A 21,282-nucleotide genomic window follows, 5' to 3' on the forward strand; every position below is an offset into this window, starting at 1 on the left:
CTTGCTGACAGTGTTTTTCACAATAAAAGCCCTCAGTCCCCTCCCTGTAGTGCTGCTTGCTGACAGTGTTTTTCACAATAAAAGCCCTCAGTCCCCTCCCTGTAGTGCTGCTTGCTGACAGTGTTTTTCACAATAAAAGCCCTCAGTCCCCTCCCTGTAGTGCTGCTTGCTGACAGTGTTTTTCACAATAAAAGCCCTCAGTCCCCTCCCTGTAGTGCTGCTTGCTGACAGTGTTCTTCACAATAAAAGCCCTGCAGTGTCTGAGCTTCCCATGATGCCTTGCAGGAGGTGCTGGGCTACAAGGTGGACCACCAGGTGTCGGTGTACCTGGTGGCCGTGCTGGAGTACATCTCCGCTGACATCCTGAAGCTGGCAGGGAACTACGTGAGGAACATCCGCCACTACGAGATCTGCCAGCAGGACATCACTGTGGCCATGTGTGCAGACAAGGTGCACACACACACACACACACACACACACACACACACACACACACACACACACACACACACACACACACACACACACACACACACACACACACACACACACACACACACACACACACACACACACACTTATTGTTGTGTCTGATCTGGACACTTCTCTAATGTATTTGTGTGTGTGTTTCGCTGTGTGTGTGTGTGTGTGTGTGTGTGTGTGTGTGTGTGTGTGTGTGTGTGTGTGTGTGTGTGTGTGTGTGTAGGTCCTGATGGACATGTTCCACCAGGACGAAGAGGACGTCAGTGTGTTTCCTCTGATGGACGAGGAGCCGTCAGCCAATGAGGAGCAGAGTTACTACGACCTGGTGAGGAGCTTCCTGTCCGACGGCCGGACCTTTGAGAGGACTCTGAACCTCCTGATCAAAGTGTTCAGAGAGCCGTTCACCTGCAGGGACACGCTCTACTCTCAGCAGGTACTAATACACACATATACAGTGGGGCAAAAAAGTATTTAGTCAGCCACCAATTGTGCAAGTTCTCTCACTTAAAAAGATGAGAGAGGCCTATAATTTTCATCCTAGGTATACCTCAACTATGAGAGACAGAATGGGGGAAAGAAATCCAGGAAATCACATTGTCTGATTTTTAAAGAATGTATTTTCAAATTATGTTGGAAAATAAGTATTTGGTCACCTCCAAACAAACAAGATGTCTGTCTCTCACAGACCTGTAACTTCTTCTTTAAGAGCCTCCTCTGTCCTCCACTTGTTAACTGTATTAATGGAACCTGTTTGAACTCGTTATCAGAATAAAAGACACCTGTCCACAACCTCAAACAGTCACACTCCAAACTCCACTATGGCCAAGACCAGAGAGCTGTCAAAGGACACCAGAAACTAAATGGTAGACCTGCACCAGGCCGGGAAGACTGAACCTGCAATAGGTAAGCAGCTTGGTGTGAAGAAATCAACTGTGGGAGCAATTATTAGAAAATGGAAGACATACAAGACCACTGTTAATCTCCCTCCATCTGGGGCTCCACGCAAGATCTCACCCCGTGGGGTCAAAATGAGAAACAAGAACGGTGAGCAAAGATCCCAGAACCACACGGGGGGACCTAGTCCATGACCTGCAGAGAGCTGGGACCAAAGGAACAAAGGCTACCATCAGTAACACACTACGCCGCCAGGGACTCAAATCCTGCAGAGCCAGACGTGTCCCCCTGCTTAAGCCAGGACATGTCCAGGCCCGTCTGAAGTTTGCTAGAGAGCATTTAGATGATCCAGAAGAGGACTGGGAGAATGTCATATGGTCAGATGAAACCAAAATAGAACTTTCTGGTAAAAACTCAACTAGACGTGTTTGGAGGAGAAAGAATGCTGAGTTGCATCCAAAGAACACCTACTGTGAAACATGGGGGGGGGGACATCATGCTTTGGGGCTGTGTTTCTGCAAAGGGACCAGGACCACTGATCCGTGTAAAGGAAAGAATGAATGGGGCCATGTATCGTGAGATTTTGAGTGACAACCTCCTTCCATCAGCAAGGGCATTGAAGATGAAACGTGGCTGGGTCTTTCAGCATGACAATGATCCCAAACACACCGCCCGGGCAACGAAGGAGTGGCTTCGTAAGAAGCATTTCAAGGTCCTGGAGTGGCCTAGCCAGTCTCCAGATCTCAACCCCATAGAGAATCTTTGGAGGGAGTTGAAAGTCCGTGTTGCCTAGCGACAGCCCCAAAGCATCACTGCTCTAGAGGAGATCTGCATGGAGGAATGGGCCTAAATACCAGCAACAGTGAAAACCTTGTGAAGACTTACAGAAAGCGTTTGACCTCTGTCATTGCCAACAAAGGGTTTATAACAAAGTATTGAGATGAACTTTTGTTCTTGACCAAATAATTATTTTCCATCATTTACAAATAAAGTCTTTAAAAATCAGACAATGTGATTTTCTGGATTCTTTCCCCCATTCTGTCTCTCATAGTTGAGATATACCTAGGATGAACATGACAGACCTCTCATCTTTTTAAGTGGGAGAACTTGGCGGCTGACTAAATACTTTTTTGCACATAAGTGGTACGCAGGTACGCATGCGTACCGACGTACTTGTGAAGCTTTTCCAGAAGGCGGTTAGATCACCGGATGTCGGTTTCCGTGACCCAACGTCAATATCTGTATGTCCTTTTTTCTGTTCTGGATCTTTGGCTTTAAGGGTTCTGACCCACCGGGGTGAACCTAGTGATACATACACAACTAGAGCCAACTGTGTGTGTGTGTGTGTGTGTGTGTGTGTGTGTGTGTGTGTGTGTGTGTGTGTGTGTGTGTGTGTGTGTGTGTGTGTGTGTGTGTGTGTGTGTGTGTGTGTGTGTGTGTGTGTGTGTGTGTGTGTGTGTGTGTGTGTGTGTGTGTGTGTGTGTGTGTGTGTGTGTGTGTGTGTGTGTGTGTGTGTGTGTGTGTGTGTGTGTGTGTGTGTGTGTGTGTGTGTGTGTAGGACGTGGACAGCATCTTCTCCAGGGTCCTCGATGTTCACGAGGTGACAGTGAAGCTGCTGGGTCTCATCGAGGACTCGGTGGAGATGACGGACGAGGACAGCCCTCACCCCCTGGTGGGGAGCTGCTTCGAGGACCTGGCAGAGGTACACACACTCACTCACTCACACACTCACACACTCACTCACTCACTCACTCACTCACTCACTCACTCACTCACACAGAGACACACACTACATGTTACAGAAGATAACAGTACACATTGAAGCCCTCCCCTTCTCATTGTAAAAGTCAAACAATCAAGAAATTACAATGTTTTGGGAATTAGACCAAGCTACCTTTTTCTGTCGGGGCTTGGATTCTTCATGACACGGTTGGCATAAGTCATCCAGTGCTGAAGCACCGACTCTGGCGGTCAGTAGGGACGAAACAGAACGATGGTTATGTCTGTAACTACGGTTCTATGAGTCCCTGCTGACCTCCAGTGCAGTCCTCACTGTGCAGCACCTTCAGCGACATGCTGCTGCACTCCCGCTGTCTCACGGAGAGATACCGCAGGTCCTTCCTTCCTGCAGCGTTCAGACTTTACAACCAGCACTGCCCCTATAGACCCTCCTACACACACCACAACACAGACTATACAACCAGCACTGCCCCTATAGACCCTCCTACACACACCACAACACAGACTATACAACCAGCACTGCCCCTATAGACCCTCCTACACACACCACAACACAGACTTTACAACCAGCACTGCCCCTATAGACCCTCCTACACACACCACAACACAGACTATACAACCAGCACAGCCCCTATAGACCCTCCTACACACACCACAACACAGACTATACAACCAGCACTGCCCCTATAGACCCTCCTACACACACCACAACACAGACTCTATCACCCCTTGCTGCTAAATACAAACCAACTTTGTGCAATATGTGCAATATATATATATATATGCCGTTAATAACTGTAATTTATATCTGGCTGCTAAACCCTTAGAACCGTTACAAAGTGTGTTTTTTTTGTATTTTGTAGATTGTGTAAGTTGCTGTTAAATACCATCAAACTATGTGCAATAAGTGCTATATGTGCAATATATACATTATATACATATTCCATTAATAACTGTGTAATATATACCTGGCTGCTAAATCCTAAGAACTGTTACAGGATTTGTATTTTGGAAAGTGTTTTTCTTTTACTTGTATTTTTTATATTACATTTTTATTATATCATAAATTAGTACTTTTTTCTTAACATAGGTAACACTAAGCTGTCTGTGGCTCTTTCCTGCTGTAACGATGCACATGTCCCCTCTGTGGGACTAATAAAGGGATTCTGATTCTCCTGAATGTCAAAGCGTGCCAGCTGGACAGACTGATTGAAGTGGGTTTGTGGAAGTACCTTGGCAGGAACGCCTCATTTGCCCAAAGGTCAACACCTGAGTTCCACCTCAGGCATGCATCACTCAGGGAGAGGGCATGCAACTCCCCAACTCGCTTCCCTGAGGCTATGGCAAGCAGAAATGCTGTCTTTGTGGGCAGCCACTTAGGCCCCATCTGGGCCAGGGGCTTGAAGGGAGGAGATGACAGGGCATCCGGCAGCAGGGACAGGTCCCAAGCCGGAGCCCTCGGGGTGCTAGGGGGACGCTGCCGTAAAGCCCCTCTCAGGAAGAGGGACACAGACCTGTGGCACCCCACCGTGGCACCGTCGACCCGAACATGTCGGGCAGAAATAGCAGCCACCTAAACTCTGAAGGTGGAGTGAGAACGTCCACTATCTAGAAGGGACTGTTGTCTGGGCAACAGCGTGCATGCTGTCTCGAGGAACACGCACATGCTTGCCCCCCAGTTGGGGTAGAAAGTGCGTGAGTGCAAGCTGCACAGCCCGAAGCTGTAGCACGTTGACATGGCATGCACCCTCCTGGGCAGACCGCTGACCCTGAACAGTCCTGCCCTGCCACACTGCACCCCACCCTGAGAGACATGCATCTGCAGTGACAGTCTCCCGGCGGGACGGGATGGCGCCCCTGGACACGTCCATCAGGAGATAGGCCCTGTCCCTCCAGCGGGACAGAGAGTGGATGCACCACTGAGACACCCTGACTCTTCTGTGCCTGTGCCACTCGGCGTCCAAGTGGAGGCTGTTCAGCCCCATTTGCATGGGGTGCAGCGACAGCAGGCCTAAGGGCACAACGGCAGCCGTCAGTCCGCCCAAGAGCCGGAGGAACTGAATGTAAGGCACCATCTTGCCCAGCCTGAAGATGGGAAAAAGGTGGAAAATGTCGTCCACACGACGAGGTAACAGGTAGGCCCTCGTGGCGGCCCAATCTAGGACCATCCCCGGGTAAATTACCTGTTGGGAAGGGTCCAGGCAACTCTTCCCGGTCTTTACTGTTAGACCCAACCGGGCTACGTGAGATAAAAGGTGAAACCAGCCAACCGTCTAAATACGGCAGGACCTTCACGCCCTACGCCTGCAGGGGTGCGAGAGCTGCCGCCACGACCCTGGTGAACGCCCTTGGAGAGAGGTAGAGACCAAAGGGAAGCACCCGGGACCGATAGTGTCGGCCCTGAAAGGCAAACCTCAAGAACTTCCGGTGGTGAGATGCAACCGGCACGTGGTAGTAGGCATTCCTCAAGTCCACGGTTGCAAACCACTCCCCCTGCGCATGTGCTGTGGTCAGCATATGGAATGCTAGCACCTTGAGCAATCTGTTGATTCCTCTGAGGTCCAAGATCAGATGAAATCCGCAGACTTTCTTGCTCACGAGAAAGTACACCAAGTAGAACCCCCCGGGCTGAGCAGAGGGTCTACTGGCTCGGTTGCGCCCTTGGCCAAGAGGACGGACAACTCTTGGGCCAAGAGGACGGACAACTCTTGGGCCAGAGCTAAGGCCTTCGCCGGATCGCTGACAACTGTCATTTTGACCCGGCCCAAGGGTCGGAAGTACAGGCAGCCCAGTAACTGGGAAAATCAGCCGACGACCTTGAGGGGCTCCGGTAAAGCTCTGAGGCACGAGGCCGCCTAGAAGGCCGGCGACCGGGGGCAAGAAAGCCACCGGGAGGTGGTTGAGTGGGCTGCTGGGATCTCTGCAGACCACCACTGTAAGCTGGTGGCTGAGTGCGACTGCTAGAGGGGCCCCTGGGCCTCCTGGGAGTGGGCACAGGCCTATGAAGGCCTGAGAGCTGCTGCCTGGTCCGCCTAGCTTGGGCGGCACGCTCCAGTGCCTCCAGGGCATCTGCCACACAGCTCCCCTGGCTCGACTGGCACACTACGGAGGACATGTCTCCGACAGTGGTGAGTGAGCAGGCCAAACCTGGCGACGAGTTTGCACCAATAAAGACATCACTCGTCCACACTCCCTAGACATTAGGGCAAAGGCTTGCAGTGATGCATCGCTGAGGCCCAGCAAAGAAGGCTCTGCCGGAGCCTGCTGCAGAGAGGCAGAGACTGCCAGCTTCAGATGGGACAGGGAGTTCCCGTTACGACCCGTGCGTGCAGCAGTGTCGTAGGCCCTACAGAGCAGCTCGCCCTGCACTGAGGCCAAGGGCACCTAGCATCGGGCCTTGGAGCCTCATCAGGAGCCAGAATCGGGGAGGCGATGGCAAGCGACCCAGTCCCACCCTCGCCGGACCCTGCATGGCAGCAGAGTGGGAGAGGGCCCTGGTGTCTCTCCAGCATGCATGGAGCTCCCTCAGGTACTCCTCTGAAGGAGGAACAGTGGGAGTTACAGGGGCAGGGTTATGCCTGAAGAAGGCGCTAGCCTGAGCCGAGTCGACCTGTGGAACCTGAAGCTGCAAGCGTGCCAGGGCCGCACGAATAGTGGCTGCCATGGAGGCGTCCTCCATGCCCTGCAGAGCTCTGAGCAGAGGAGTGGGAAGCCTCCTCGAGAGTGAGCAGGGCCCCGCCCTCCACCCTTTCATAGAAGAGGTTTAGCCGAAGCCGCTAGCGACATGGCATCCTAAAGCAGAGGTGCTGCAACTGAAGGAGGGCCAGGCGGCAAGCTAGTAGAAGGGCCTAGCTAGTGAAGGGCCAAGACGAGAGACTTCGTCTGCTCCATGACGGCAGCTAATGGTCACATATGCAGAGCACACAGCACACACAGTGAAGATTGTTCTCTGCATCTAACCCATCGTAGTGCTAGGAGCAGTAAACACGATATAGTTAGGCTAAGCCACGCCACTGCTAACTAAATAAAACGAAAAACGCAGCTAAATCAGTGGCGAAGCTGCACGCGGCCAGCTGCACGCAGAGAAATCCCTCAGATCAAACGGAACGCTGTAGGCTCCAAGAATGTAGCCACGGTACTCTCGCGCAGTCACGTGGGTCACAGGTGACTTTCTTTTTATTGGTTCTCGAGCTGCCCATGCGCGTGATGGTCATATCCAGAGCTAAAGCACCGCCTCTGGCGGTCAGTAGGGACGAAATAGAACTGGTTATCAAGGTGGCCTTTGTTATAAAAACTAAATCCTGTCTCTAACCCCCCCACCAGGAGCTGGCCTTCGACCCCTACGAGTCCTACGCTCAGGACGTCCTTCGCTCAGGCTTCCACGATCACTTCCTGAGTCAGGTCTCAAAACCAGGAGCCGCCTCCCACCTGCAGGTAAGCCCCCTGTGACATCACACACCCACAGATGATGAAGATGAGGATGAACTAACACTGTCTCTCTGCAGTCAATCTGCGAAGGGTTTAAAGAAGCCGTTCAGTACGTCCTGCCCAGACTGCTGCTGACCCCCGTCTACCACTGCCTGCACCTGTTCGAGATCCTCAAGGTGAGCCCTGCACCTGGTCCAGATCCTCAAGGTGAGTCCTGCACCTGATCCAGATCCTCAAGGTGAGTCCTGCACCTGATCCAGATCCTCAAGGTGAGTCCTGCACCTGTTCGAGATCCTCAAGGTGAGTCCTGCACCTGGTCCAGATCCTAAAGGTGAGTCCTGCACCTGGTCCAGATCCTCAAGGTGAGTCCTGCACCTGGTCCAGATCCTCAAGGTGAGTCCTGCACCTGATCCAGATCCTCAAGGTGAGCCCTGCACCTGATCCAGATCCTCAAGGTGAGTCCTGCACCTGGTCCAGATCCTCAAGGTGAGTCCTGCACCTGATCCAGATCCTCAAGGTGAGTCCTGCACCTGGTCCAGATCCTCAAGGTGAGTCCTGCACCTGGTCCAGATCCTCAAGGTGAGTCCTGCACCTGATCCAGATCCTCAAGGTGAGTCCTGCACCTGGTCAAGATCCTCAAGGTGAGTCCTGCACCTGGTCCAGATCCTCAAGGTGAGTCCTGCACCTGATCCAGATCCTCAAGGTGAGTCCTGCACCTGGTCCAGATCCTCAAGGTGAGTCCTGCACCTGAACACCTTCAGAGTTCATTTTCTCACAGACTGAGAAGGCGCCCTCTGCTGGATTTTGGAGAGGATGCAGCTGTTTTTCTGATCTGATGTGGTGTGTGTGTGTGTGTGTGTGTGTGTGTGTGTGTGTGTGTGTGTGTGTGTGTGTGTGTGTGTGTGTGTGTGTGTGTGTGTGTGTGTGTGTGTGTGTGTGTGTGTGTGTGTGTGTGTGTGTGTGTGTGTGTGTGTGTGTGTGTGTGTGTGTGTGTGTGTGTGTGTGTGTGTGTGTGTGTGTGTGTGTGTGTAGCTCCTGGAGGAGAGGAGTGAGGAGGAGGAGGATAAGGAGTGTCTGAAGCAGGCCATCACTGCACTGCTGAACCTGCAGAGCAGCATGGAGAGGATCTGCAGCAGGAGCCTGAACAAGAGGAGGCTGAGGTACACACACACACACACACACACACACACACACACACACACACACACACACACACACACACACACACACACACACACACAGGTCTCTTCATTATTTATGATGTCTTGTATTGTGAATTAATGATAGTTTAAAAGGTAAATAAACATGTCCAGCAGCCAGAAACACAACAAGCTGCTGGACTCCTCCCATCCTCCTTCCCCTGGACACACACACACACACACACACACACACACACACACACACACACACACACACACACACACACACACACACACACACACACACACACACACACACACACACACACACACACACTTGTCCCCCCCGGTGTGTGTAGGAAGTTGCGTCAGTAAAGCAGGGCGGTGCTCCGCTGCTTATTGTTCTCTGTCCGTTAGAAAGAACAGAACTTCGAGGAAAAGTTCTGCTAGTTTCATCAAGTTTATATTAAATACCCTGAGGAGGAAGAAGGAGAGGAAGACGAGGAAGAGGAGGAGGAAGAAGGAAAAGAGGATAACAGATGTTTGGATGATTGGCAGGTGGATATGAGGACGTAGGTGACCTGAGTTTTCTTTGTTTGAGCTGCAGGTTAGAGGGGCTGTGTGTGTGTGTGTGTGTGTGTGTGTGTGTGTGTGTGTGTGTGTGTGTGTGTGTGTGTGTGTGTGTGTGTGTGTGTGTGTGTGTGTGTGTGTGTGTGTGTGTGTGTGTGTGTGTGTGTGTGTGTGTGTGTGTGTGTGTGTGTGTGTGTGTGTGTGTGTGTGTGTGTGTTGTGAAACTGTGTGAAATAGCTGAGGGGTGTAAGCTGCTTAGTGTGCGGTCTGATCCGGCTGAGAGCAGCTCTCTGTGATCAGAATAACAATATATGAAAGATATATAATAATAATACTTGTTAGTTATAGTTTTCCACGGTACTCTGAAGCTTTACGTGTACAGGTTAATATAACACACTCAAAGGTGGGGTAGGTCAGTTTGAGAAACCGGCTCAAGATACACTTGTTGTTATATTCTATGGAATGCTCTTAACATCCTGATAGCAATGAATATCTGAAGTGCTTTGACAATAAATCCATGAAAGCATTTCGTCTGTGGAAGCCGTAGCGCTGTAAAAAGCACGACCAATCATCTGAGCCGGCTAAAGTAACTGGATGGCCTACCTGCCTGTCAGCCTTCCATCTGTGCACACACTGATCTCTGCCCTCATTGGTCATGTGCGCGTTCGTGTGTGTTGGAGGAGGGGCTCTGTGAGGAAGTGGCAGATTTTTTCCGGCTGTGTATTTTCAAATTCTAGCGCACTCGAGCTGGTTTCTCCATTACCTACCCCACCTTTAACACACTACACATTAAACACACTCCCCCCCCCCCCTCTGTTGTTCTGATCTAACTCTGAGACCCCTTCACAATAAGGAGAGGGCGAAGAAACTCCTGCTGTGACATCACTTCCTGTTGGAGCAGCCTTGCTGGTTTGTACCAACCTCGTCGTCCAATCAGAACTCAATCTGCTGTCACGTGATCAACAACCCGATAACGAGATGAAGCATCAGTTAACCCACACTGACATTAACGATAGCAAACAGGAAGTGTTGTTCACGTTACAAAATAAAAGCCTTTAATGAATAATCATTAGGTTCTGATGATTGAGACGAACACGTCTAACAGGCATCAGAATAACCTCATCTCTGATGGAAGGTTCTGATGATAGAGACGAACACGTCTAACAGACATCAGAATAACCTCATCTCTGATGGAAGGTTCTGATGATAGAGACGAACACGTCTAACAGACATCAGAATAACCTCATCTCTGATGGAAGGTTCTGATGATAGAGACCAACACGTCTAACAGGCATCAGAATAACCTCATCTCTGATGGAAGGTTCTGATGATAGAGACGAACACGTCTAACAGGCATCAGAATAACCTCATCTCTGATGGAAGGTTCTGATGATAGAGACCAACACGTCTAACAGGCATCAGAATAACCTCATCTCTGATGGAAGGTTCTGATGATAGAGACGAACACGTCTAACAGACATCAGAATAACCTCATCTCTAATGGAAGGTTCTGATGATAGAGACGAACACGTCTAACAGACATCAGAATAACCTCATCTCTGATGGAAGGTTCTGATGATAGAGACGAACACGTCTAACAGACATCAGAATAACCTCATCTCTAATGGAAGGTTCTGATGATAGAGACGAACACGTCTAACAGACATCAGAATAACCTCATCTCTAATGGAAGGTTCTGATGATAGAGACGAACACGTCTAACAGACATCAGAATAACCTCATCTCTAATGGAAGGTTCTGATGATTGAGACCAACACGTCTAACAGGCATCAGAATAACCTCATCTCTGATGGAAGGTTCTGATGATAGAGACCAACACGTCTAACAGACATCAGAATAACCTCATCTCTGATGGAAGGTTCTGATGATTGAGACCAACACGTCTAACAGGCATCAGAATAACCTCATCTCTGATGGAAGGTTCTGATGATAGAGACCAACACGTCTAACAGACATCAGAATAACCTCATCTCTAATGGAAGGTTCTGATGATAGAGACGAACACGTCTAACAGGCATCAGAATAACCTCATCTCTAATGGAAGGTTCTGATGATAGAGACGAAGACGTCTAACAGGCATCAGAATAACCTCATCTCTAATGGAAGGTTCTGATGATAGAGACGAAGACGTCTAACAGGCATCAGAATAACCTCATCACTGATGGAAGGTTCTGATGATAGAGACCAACACGTCTAACAGACATCAGAATAACCTCATCTCTAATGGAAGGTTCTGATGATAGAGACGAACACGTCTAACAGGCATCAGAATAACCTCATCTCTAATGGAAGGTTCTGATGATAGAGACGAAGACGTCTAACAGGCATCAGAATAACCTCATCTCTAATGGAAGGTTCTGATGATAGAGACGAAGACGTCTAACAGGCATCAGAATAACCTCATCTCTAATGGAAGGTTCTGATGATAGAGACCAACACGTCTAACAGACATCAGAATAACCTCATCTCTAATGGAAGGTTCTGATGATAGAGACGAACACGTCTAACAGACATCAGAATAACCTCATCTCTAATGGAAGGTTCTGATGATAGAGACGAACACGTCTAACAGACATCAGAATAACCTCATCTCTGATGGAAGGTTCTGATGATAGAGATGAACACGTCTAACAGACATCAGAATAACCTCATCTCTAATGGAAGGTTCTGATGATAGAGACCAACACGTCTAACAGGCATCAGAATAACTTCATCTCTAATGGAAGGTTCTGATGATAGAGACGAACACGTCTAACAGACATCAGAATAACCTCATCTCTGATGGAAGGTTCTGATGATAGAGACGAACACGTCTAACAGACATCAGAATAACCTCATCTCTGATGGAAGGTTCTGATGATTGAGACGAACACGTCTAACAGGCATCAGAATAACCTCATCTCTAATGGAAGGTTCTGATGATAGAGACGAACACGTCTAACAGACATCAGAATAACCTCATCTCTAATGGAAGGTTCTGATGATAGAGACGAACACGTCTAACAGACATCAGAATAACCTCATCTCTAATGGAAGGTTCTGATGATTGAGACGAAGACGTCTAACAGGCATCAGAATAACCTCATCTCTAATGGAAGGTTCTGATGATAGAGACGAACACGTCTAACAGACATCAGAATAACCTCATCTCTGATGGAAGGTTCTGATGATAGAGACCAACACGTCTAACAGACATCAGAATAACCTCATCTCTGATGGAAGGTTCTGATGATAGAGACCAACACGTCTAACAGGCATCAGAATAACCTCATCTCTGATGGAAGGTTCTGATGATAGAGACCAACACGTCTAACAGACATCAGAATAACCTCATCTCTAATGGAAGGTTCTGATGATAGAGACCAACACGTCTAACAGACATCAGAATAACCTCATCTCTGATGGAAGGTTCTGATAGAGACCAACACGTCTAACAGGCATCAGAATAACCTCATCTCTAATGGAAGGTTCTGATGATAGAGACGAACACGTCTAACAGACATCAGAATAACCTCATCTCTAATGGAAGGTTCTGATGATAGAGACCAACACGTCTAACAGACATCAGAATAACCTCATCTCTAATGGAAGGTTCTGATGATAGAGACGAACACGTCTAACAGACATCAGAATAACCTCATCTCTAATGGAAGGTTCTGATGATAGAGACCAACACGTCTAACAGACATCAGAATAACCTCATCTCTAATGGAAGGTTCTGATGATAGAGACCAACACGTCTAACAGGCATCAGAATAACCTCATCTCTAATGGAAGGTTCTGATGATAGAGACGAACACGTCTAACAGACATCAGAATAACCTCATCTCTAATGGAAGGTTCTGATGATAGAGACGAACACGTCTAACAGACATCAGAATAACCTCATCTCTAATGGAAGGTTCTGATGATAGAGACCAACACGTCTAACAGACATCAGAATAACCTCATCTCTAATGGAAGGTTCTGATGATAGAGACGAACACGTCTAACAGACATCAGAATAACCTCATCTCTAATGGAAGGTTCTGATGATAGAGACGAACACGTCTAACAGACATCAGAATAACCTCATCTCTAATGGAAGGTTCTGATGATAGAGACGAACACGTCTAACAGACATCAGAATAACCTCATCTCTGATGGAAGGTTCTGATGATAGAGACCAACACGTCTAACAGACATCAGAATAACCTCATCTCTAATGGAAGGTTCTGATGATAGAGACGAACACGTCTAACAGACATCAGAATAACCTCATCTCTGATGGAAGGTTCTGATGATAGAGACGAACACGTCTAACAGACATCAGAATAACCTCATCTCTGATGGAAGGTTCTGATGATAGAGACGAACACGTCTAACAGACATCAGAATAACCTCATCTCTGATGGAAGGTTCTGATGATAGAGACCAACACGTCTAACAGACATCAGAATAACCTCATCTCTAATGGAAGGTTCTGATGATAGAGACGAACACGTCTAACAGACATCAGAATAACCTCATCTCTAATGGCAGGTTCTGATGATAGAGACGAACACGTCTAACAGGCATCAGAATAACCTCATCTCTAATGGAAGGTTCTGATGATTGGTGTTGCTTTGTGCACTGATTGATATTCTAGCGAGTTCTTGATCCACTGGTCCTTTAAGAGATCACCCACTCTGACTCAGAAGAGAATATCTCTCTCTTCTGAGAAATGATCTGCAGGGAGCTTTACAATCAGAGTTATTGATCCACTTTACAATCAACGGGAAATTCATGTTTGACCAGAACTGAGATCATGTATAGTCCTGATGAACTCCTCTTCCTCTTCCTCTTCCTTTTCCTTTTCCTCTTCCTCTTCCTCTTCCTCTTCTTCCTCTTCCTCCTCCTCCTCCTCCTCCTCCTCCTCCTCCTCCTCCTCCTCCTCTTCCTCCTCCTCAGTGAGTCAGCGTGTCGGTTCTACAGCCATCAGATGAAGGGGAGGCACCTGGCGATGAGGAAGATGAGTGAGATCCAGAGGAGCATTGAGGGCTGGGAAGGGAAGGACATCGGTCAGAGCTGCAGTGAGTTCATCATGGAGGGCACGCTGACCCGCGTGGGCGCCAAGCACGAGCGCCACGTCTTCCTGTTCGACGGCCTGATGGTCTGCTGCAAGTCCAACCATGGCTCGCCGGCCGAGTACCGGCTGAAGGAGAAGTTCTTCATGCGCAAAGTCCAGATCCACGACAAGGAGGACAAGGAGGGCGAGTACCGGCACGCCTTCGAGATCCTCCTGAAGGACGGCAACAGCGTGGTGTTCTCCGCCAAGTCCGCGGAGGAGAAGAGCGGCTGGATGGCCGCGCTGATCTCCCTGCAGTACCGCAGCACTCTGGAGCGCCTGCTGGACTCTGCACTGCTGCAGCAGGACGAGGCGCTGCTGCCGCCCGGGCCCGACCGGTACCGCTTCGCCTGGCCCGACTCCCAGCAGAACGTCCTGTTCGAGGAGAACACGCAGAACCAGGCCGGCATCCCCGTGGTGAAGGCCGGCACGGTGCTGAAGCTCATCGAGAGGCTGACCTTCCACATGTACGCCGGTACGAGATATAGATATATATAACTTTAATAAGCTCATGGAGAGGCTGACCTCCCACATGTAGGCGCTGCGGAGCCTCAATGAGTCTTTGTGAACTGAGAGCTTCATGTAAACCCTAACTCTGATCTCTTTCAGTCTCGCTGTTAGAGCTGTGAACGCAGCGTCTTCTCCTTCTGTTGGTGATCATAATCATACAGACAGATGGAGCTGGGTGTCCTCCATGTAGAGATGAGTCAGAGAGAAAGAGGGTGGAGGACAGATGGAGCTGGGTGTCCTCCATGTAGAGATGAGTCAGAGAGAGAGAGAGGGTGGAGGACAGATGGAGCTGGGTGTCCTCCACGTAGAGATGAGTCAGAGAGAGAGGGTGGAGGACAGATGGAGCTGGGTGTCCTCCACGTAGAGATGAGTCAGAGAGAGAGAGGGTGGAGGACAGATGGAGCTGGGTGTCCTCCACGTAGAGATGAGTCAGAGAGAGAGAGGGTGGAGGACAGATGGAGCTGGGTGTCCTCCACGTAGAGATGAGTCAGAGAGAGAGAGGGTGGAGGACAGATGGAGCTGGGTGTCCTCCACGTAGAGATGAGTCAGAGAGAGAGAGGGTGGAGGACAGATGGAGCTGGGTGTCCTCCGCATAGCAAAGAGGCTCCAGGACAGAGCCCTGAGGAACACCGCTAGTGACTGGGAGTGGCTGTGATGTTATGACAGGTTGCGCTGTATCTTTGTATAACGGCAGTGAGACGTCTGGACTACTTTGTTATTATTTATTAACACCTTTGGTCTCCTGATTCAGATCCTAACTTCGTGCGGACGTTCCTGACGACGTACCGGTCGTTCTGTAAACCTCAGGAGCTGCTGGACCTGCTCATGGAGAGGTGACTCACTTCCTGTTGACTCAACTGTGGTCAGTCTGACAGCAGCGTGACCTCTGACCTCTGCCCTGCAGGTTTGAGATCCCGGAGCCCCGGCCCAGCGAGGATCACCTGGAGGGGGCGGAGCCTCCGCTCAGCGCCGAGCTCAAACGCTTCAGAAAAGAGTTCGTCCAGCCGGTGCAGCTCAGGTACTTCCTGTCACATGACTTCCAATACTAAGGTGTTGTGATGTAATGACGTCATCATGTGACTCTCTGGATGCTGATTGGTCTTGCAGGGTTCTGAACGTGTGTCGTCACTGGGTGGAGCATCACTTCTACGACTTCGAGAGAGACGCTCACCTGCTGCGGCGCCTCGAGGAGTTTGTCGCCTCCGTCAGAGGTACCTTTGCACAACTGTCAATCCTCTCACCTGTCGCCTGTGCACACCTGTCAATCCTCTCACCTGTCCATCACCTGTCAATCACCTGTTCATCACCTGTTCATCCGCTGTTCGATAGAGACCACCTGTCGATCATCTCGCTTGTCCCTCCTCTCACCTGGTGTTGCAGGTAAGGCGATGAGGAAGTGGGTGGAGTCGATCACTAAGATCATCCAGAGGAAGAAGCAGGTCCAGGTGAGCGTCCCGAGTCACAGCATCATCTTCCAGAGCTCCCCCCCCCCCATCGAGTGGCACACCTGCAAACCAGGTAACAGCGAGCAGTTCGACCTGATGACGCTGCACCCCATCGAGATCGCCCGGCAACTCACCTTGCTCGAGTCTGACCTGTACAGGTAACACACACTTAGATATAAATATACATATCTCACCTGTACGGGTAACACACACTTAGATATAAATGTACATATCTCACCTGTACAGGTAACACACACTTAGATATAAATATACATATCTCACCTGTACGGGTAACACACACTTAGATATAAATATACATATCTCACCTGTACAGGTAACACACACTTAGATATAAATATACATATCTCACCTGTACAGGTAACACACACTTAGATATAAATATACATATCTCACCTGTACGGGTAACACAAACTTAGATATAAATATACATATCTCACCTGTACAGGTAACACACACTTAGATATAAATATACATATCTCACCTGTACAGGTAACACACACTTAGATATAACTATACATATCTCCCCTCTCACCTTTCTCCCCTCTCCCCCCTCTCACCTGTCTCCCCTCTCTCACCTGTCTCCCCCTCTCACCTGTCTCCCCTCTCTCACCTGTCTCCCCTCTCTCACCTTTCTCCCCTCTCCCCTGTCTCCCCTCTCTCACCTGTCTCCCCTCTCTTACCTTTCTCCCATCTCCCCTCTCACCTCTCTCTCTCCCCCCTCTCCCCCCCCCCTCTCCCCCCTCTCAGGGCGGTGCAGCCCTCAGAGCTGGTTGGCAGTGTTTGGACTAAAGAGGACAAAGAGCTTCACTCCCCGAACCTGCTGAGGATGATCCGCCACACCACCAACCTCACGCTATGGCTGGAGAGGTACGACTCTCTCTCTGTGACCTGTGACACGTACTGTGACACGTTCTGTGACCTGTGTGACACGTACTGTTACCTGTGACACGTACTGTGACACGTGCTGTGACCTGTGACACGTACTGTGAACTGTGACACGAACTGTGACACGTACTGTGACCTGTGACACGTACTGTGACCTGTGTGACACGTACTGTGACCTGTGACACGTACTGTGACCTGTGTGACACGTACTGGGACCTGTGACACGTACCTGGACCTGTGACACGTGCTGTGACCTGTGACACGTGCTGTGACCTGTGTGACACGTACTGGGACCTGTGACACGTACTGTGACCTGTGACACGTACTGTGACACGTGCTGTGACCTGTGACACGTACTTTGACCTGTGACACGTACTGTGACCTGTGACACGTACTGTGACATTCTCTCTGTGACACGTACTGTGACACGTACTGTGACCTGTGTGACACGTACTGTGACACGTACTGTGACCTGTGTGACACGTACTGTGACACGTACTCAATCAATCAATCAATCAATGTTTATTTATATAGCCCAATATCACAAATGTTACATTTGTCTCAGTGGACTTCACAGTTTGTACAGAATATCAGTATGACAATACGACACCCTCTGTCCTTAGACCCTCACATCGTACAAGGAAAAACTTCCAGAGAAAACCCCACAGTTTAAAGGGAAAAATGGGAGAAACCTCAGGGAGAGCAACAGAGGAGGGATCCCTCTCCCAGGACGGACAGACGTGCAATAGATGCCGTGTGTAAATTGAAAAGATAATACATTTGCAACATAGGTAGTCCAAATGTTTTGAAATGCATGTGTGTATAATAAGAAGATGAATCCACGAGGATATCCATCCAGGACTTATGATCCAGGACCGCAGCCACGACTCAAGATCCAGGACTCGCAATCCATGACACAGGACCGCAGGATCATCCATGACTCCGGATCCCGGCGTATATAGACACCAAAAAGAAAGACATTTGGGGAAGCTGGGTTAATCGGAACATGAGAGTACACAGGTATAGACAGAGAGAAGGAAGAAGTAAGATGTCCCCTGACAAACTAAGCCTATATCAGCAAAACTAGGGGCTGAATCTAATCAGCCCTAACTATAAGCTTTATCAAAAAGGAAAGTCTTAAGCGCACTCTTAAAAACGGATAGGGTGTCTGCCGTCCGAACACAAACTGGAAGCTGATTCCACAAAAGTGGAGCTTGATAAGAAAAGGCTCTGGCTCCCATTGTACTTTTAGAGACTCTAGGAACAACCAACAACCCTGCATTCTTGGAACGCAATGCCCTAGTAGGACAATAGGGTATAATGAGTTCTTTAAGGTAAGATGGCGCCTGCCCATTAAGGGCTTTGTAGGCGAGAAGAAGAATTTTAAATTCTATCCTGTGTTCTATAGGGAGCCAGTGTAAGGCAGCCAGAACAGGAGTAATGTGGTCCCTTTTCCTAACTCTGGTTAGTACACGAGCTGCAGCATTTTGAATCAGCTGAAGAGACTTGACTGACTTCTTGGTACACCCTGATAATAAGGAGTTACAATAATCCAGCCTTGAAGTAACAAATGCATGGACTAGTTTCTCTGCATCGTTTTGAGGCAAGATATGCCTGATTTTTGCAATGTTACGTAGATGGAAGTAGGCGGTCCTTGAAATTGATTTTATGTGGGCGTTAAAGGATAAATCCTGATCAAATATAACACCAAGATTCCTTACAGTCTCACTGGAGGCCAAATTAATGCCATCCATAGTTAATATATCTTTAGATAATTTGTTTCGTAGATTCTTCGGGCCAAGTACAATAACTTCAGTTTTGGTCGTGTTTAACATCAAAAAATTTAAGGTCATCCACGTTTTTAAGTCCTTGAGGCAGTCTTGAATTTTATTTAGATGATTAATTTCATCAGGCTTGATTGATAAATATAGTTGAGTATCATCCGCATAACAATGAAAGTGTACAGAATGATTCCTTATAATATTGCCTAACGGAAGCATATATAGGGTGAACAAAATAGGTCCAAGCACTGAGCCCTGTGGCACTCCATGGCTAACTTTGGTTTGCATGGAAGATTCATCGTTGACACGTACAAACTGAGAGCGTTCAGATAGATAAGACCTAAACCAGCCTAAAGCAGTTCCCTGTATGCCAACTAAGTGCTCTAGTCTTTGCAATAGGATATCATGGTCGATAGTATCAAATGCAGCACTAAGATCGAGTAAGACAAGAATAGAGACAAGTCCCTTGTCAGAGGCTATTAGAATGTCATTTGTGACTTTAACCAGAGCTGTCTCTGTGCTATGTTGTGTTCTAAAGCCAGACTGAAAATCTTCAAATAAATCATAGTTTCTTAAGTAATCACACAGCTGTTTTGCGACTGCTTTCTCAAGAATTTTTGAGAGGAACGGAAGATTAGAAATAGGTCTATAGTTGGCTAAAACCTCTGGATCGAGGTTGTGCTTTTTAAGAAGCGGTTTTATCACTGCTACTTTGAATGATTTTGGAACATAGCCTGATAATAAAGACATATTCATAATATTTAATAAAGAAGTGCTAATTAATGGAAAAACTTCTTTTAACAGCTTAGTTGGAATCGGGTCTAAGATACACGTTGATGGTTTAGAAGAGAGAATCATTGAATTTAATTGTTCAAGGTTTATGGCTGAAAAGCATTCTAGTTTACTATCTAGTGTAATATTATTAGAACTTACGTTTCCGGGAGCTGTTGATAACACTATACTGGTCAAAGGCAAGAGGTCATTGATTTTGTTTCTAAGAGTAACAATTTTATCGTTAAAAAAGCACATAAAATCATTACTACTGAGTGCTATGGGAATAGAAGGCTCAGTCGAGCTGTGGCTCTCTGTCAGCCTGGCTACAGTGCTGAAAAGAAATCTTGCATTATTCTTATTCTCATCTATTAATGAAGAGTAGTATGCTGCTCTCGCTTTACGCAGTGCTTTCTTATATTCATTGAGAGTAATATGCCAAATTAAACGAGATTCTTCAAGTTTAGTGGAACGCCATATCCTTTCAAGTTGTCTCGACTTTTGCTTTATTTTGCGGGTTTCGGCATTATGCCATGGAGCTAATCTATGTTGTTTTATTTTCTTCTTTTTCAAAGGAGCAACAGAGTCTAATTTTATTCGCAGCGCATCTGTAGCACTATCAACAACATGATCAATTTGGGGTGGTGTACCTTTTGTATAAGTTTCCTCCCCTACATGCAGACATGCTATCGAGTTAAGTATTGGTGGAATCTCTTCCTTAAATTTGGCTATAGCACTAACAGATAGGTTTCTGCTGCAGGAGCTTTTGGCTAATGCTTTGTAGTCTAGTAACAGTACTTCAAAAGTTACTAAGAAATGGTCGGATAAAGCAGGATTATGCGGTTCGACTAATAGTTGCTCAATTTCAATACCATAAGTCAGAACAAGGTCAAGAGTGTGATTATAGCAGTGGGTTGGTTTATTTACACTCTGACAGAAACCAACAGAATCTAATATAGAGTTAAATGCAACAGTAAGGCTATTTTTATCATCGTCAACATGAATATTAAAGTCACCTACGATAATTACTTTATCTGTTTTAAGAACCAAAGCTGATAAAAACTCAGAGAATTCTGATAAGAATTCTGAATAAGGACCTGGTGCACGGTACACTGTAACAAATAAGATTGGCTGCAAAGTTTTCCAGGTCGGATGCGTAAGACTGAAAATGAGGCTTTCAAAGGAGGTATAATTTAATTTTTGTTTAGTATTGATAAGTAAACTTGAGTCAAAGATTGCTGCAACTCCACCTCCTCGGCCCGTGCCTCGGGCAATATGAGTATTGATATGGCTGGGTGGAGTGGCCTCATTTATGCTGACATATTCTTCATGTCTCAACCAAGTTTCAGTGAGACAGCATATATCAATATTATAATCTGATATTAAATCATTTACCAGTATTGCTTTAGATGCTAGAGATCTTATGTTTAAGAGACCACATTTAATCTTCCTGTCTTGTTGCACTGTAGTAGTTGTTACATTTACTTTTATTAGGTTATTATGTATGA

The 21,282-nt window shown here is 47.8% G+C and overlaps 1 protein-coding gene across 1 annotated transcript in view; it reads left to right on the forward strand.

The window, feature by feature from the left end:
- The window catches only part of sos1 (son of sevenless homolog 1), a 38,142-nt gene that overhangs the window by 5,066 nt on the left and 11,794 nt on the right, over positions 1–21,282 (forward strand). Inside the window, exons 4-15 of the mRNA XM_079690598.1 lie at positions 286–450; positions 707–916; positions 2,936–3,079; positions 7,441–7,551; positions 7,623–7,721; positions 8,578–8,705; positions 14,205–14,836; positions 15,623–15,704; positions 15,776–15,889; positions 15,979–16,082; positions 16,252–16,474; positions 17,085–17,204. Coding sequence (XP_079546724.1) covers positions 286–450; positions 707–916; positions 2,936–3,079; positions 7,441–7,551; positions 7,623–7,721; positions 8,578–8,705; positions 14,205–14,836; positions 15,623–15,704; positions 15,776–15,889; positions 15,979–16,082; positions 16,252–16,474; positions 17,085–17,204 — 2,132 coding nt within the window. The remainder of the gene's footprint in view (positions 1–285; positions 451–706; positions 917–2,935; positions 3,080–7,440; positions 7,552–7,622; positions 7,722–8,577; positions 8,706–14,204; positions 14,837–15,622; positions 15,705–15,775; positions 15,890–15,978; positions 16,083–16,251; positions 16,475–17,084; positions 17,205–21,282) is intronic.

Source organism: Notothenia rossii (assembly GCF_949606895.1).
Source record: "Notothenia rossii genome assembly, chromosome: 1".
Lineage (NCBI taxonomy): Eukaryota > Metazoa > Chordata > Actinopteri > Perciformes > Nototheniidae > Notothenia > Notothenia rossii.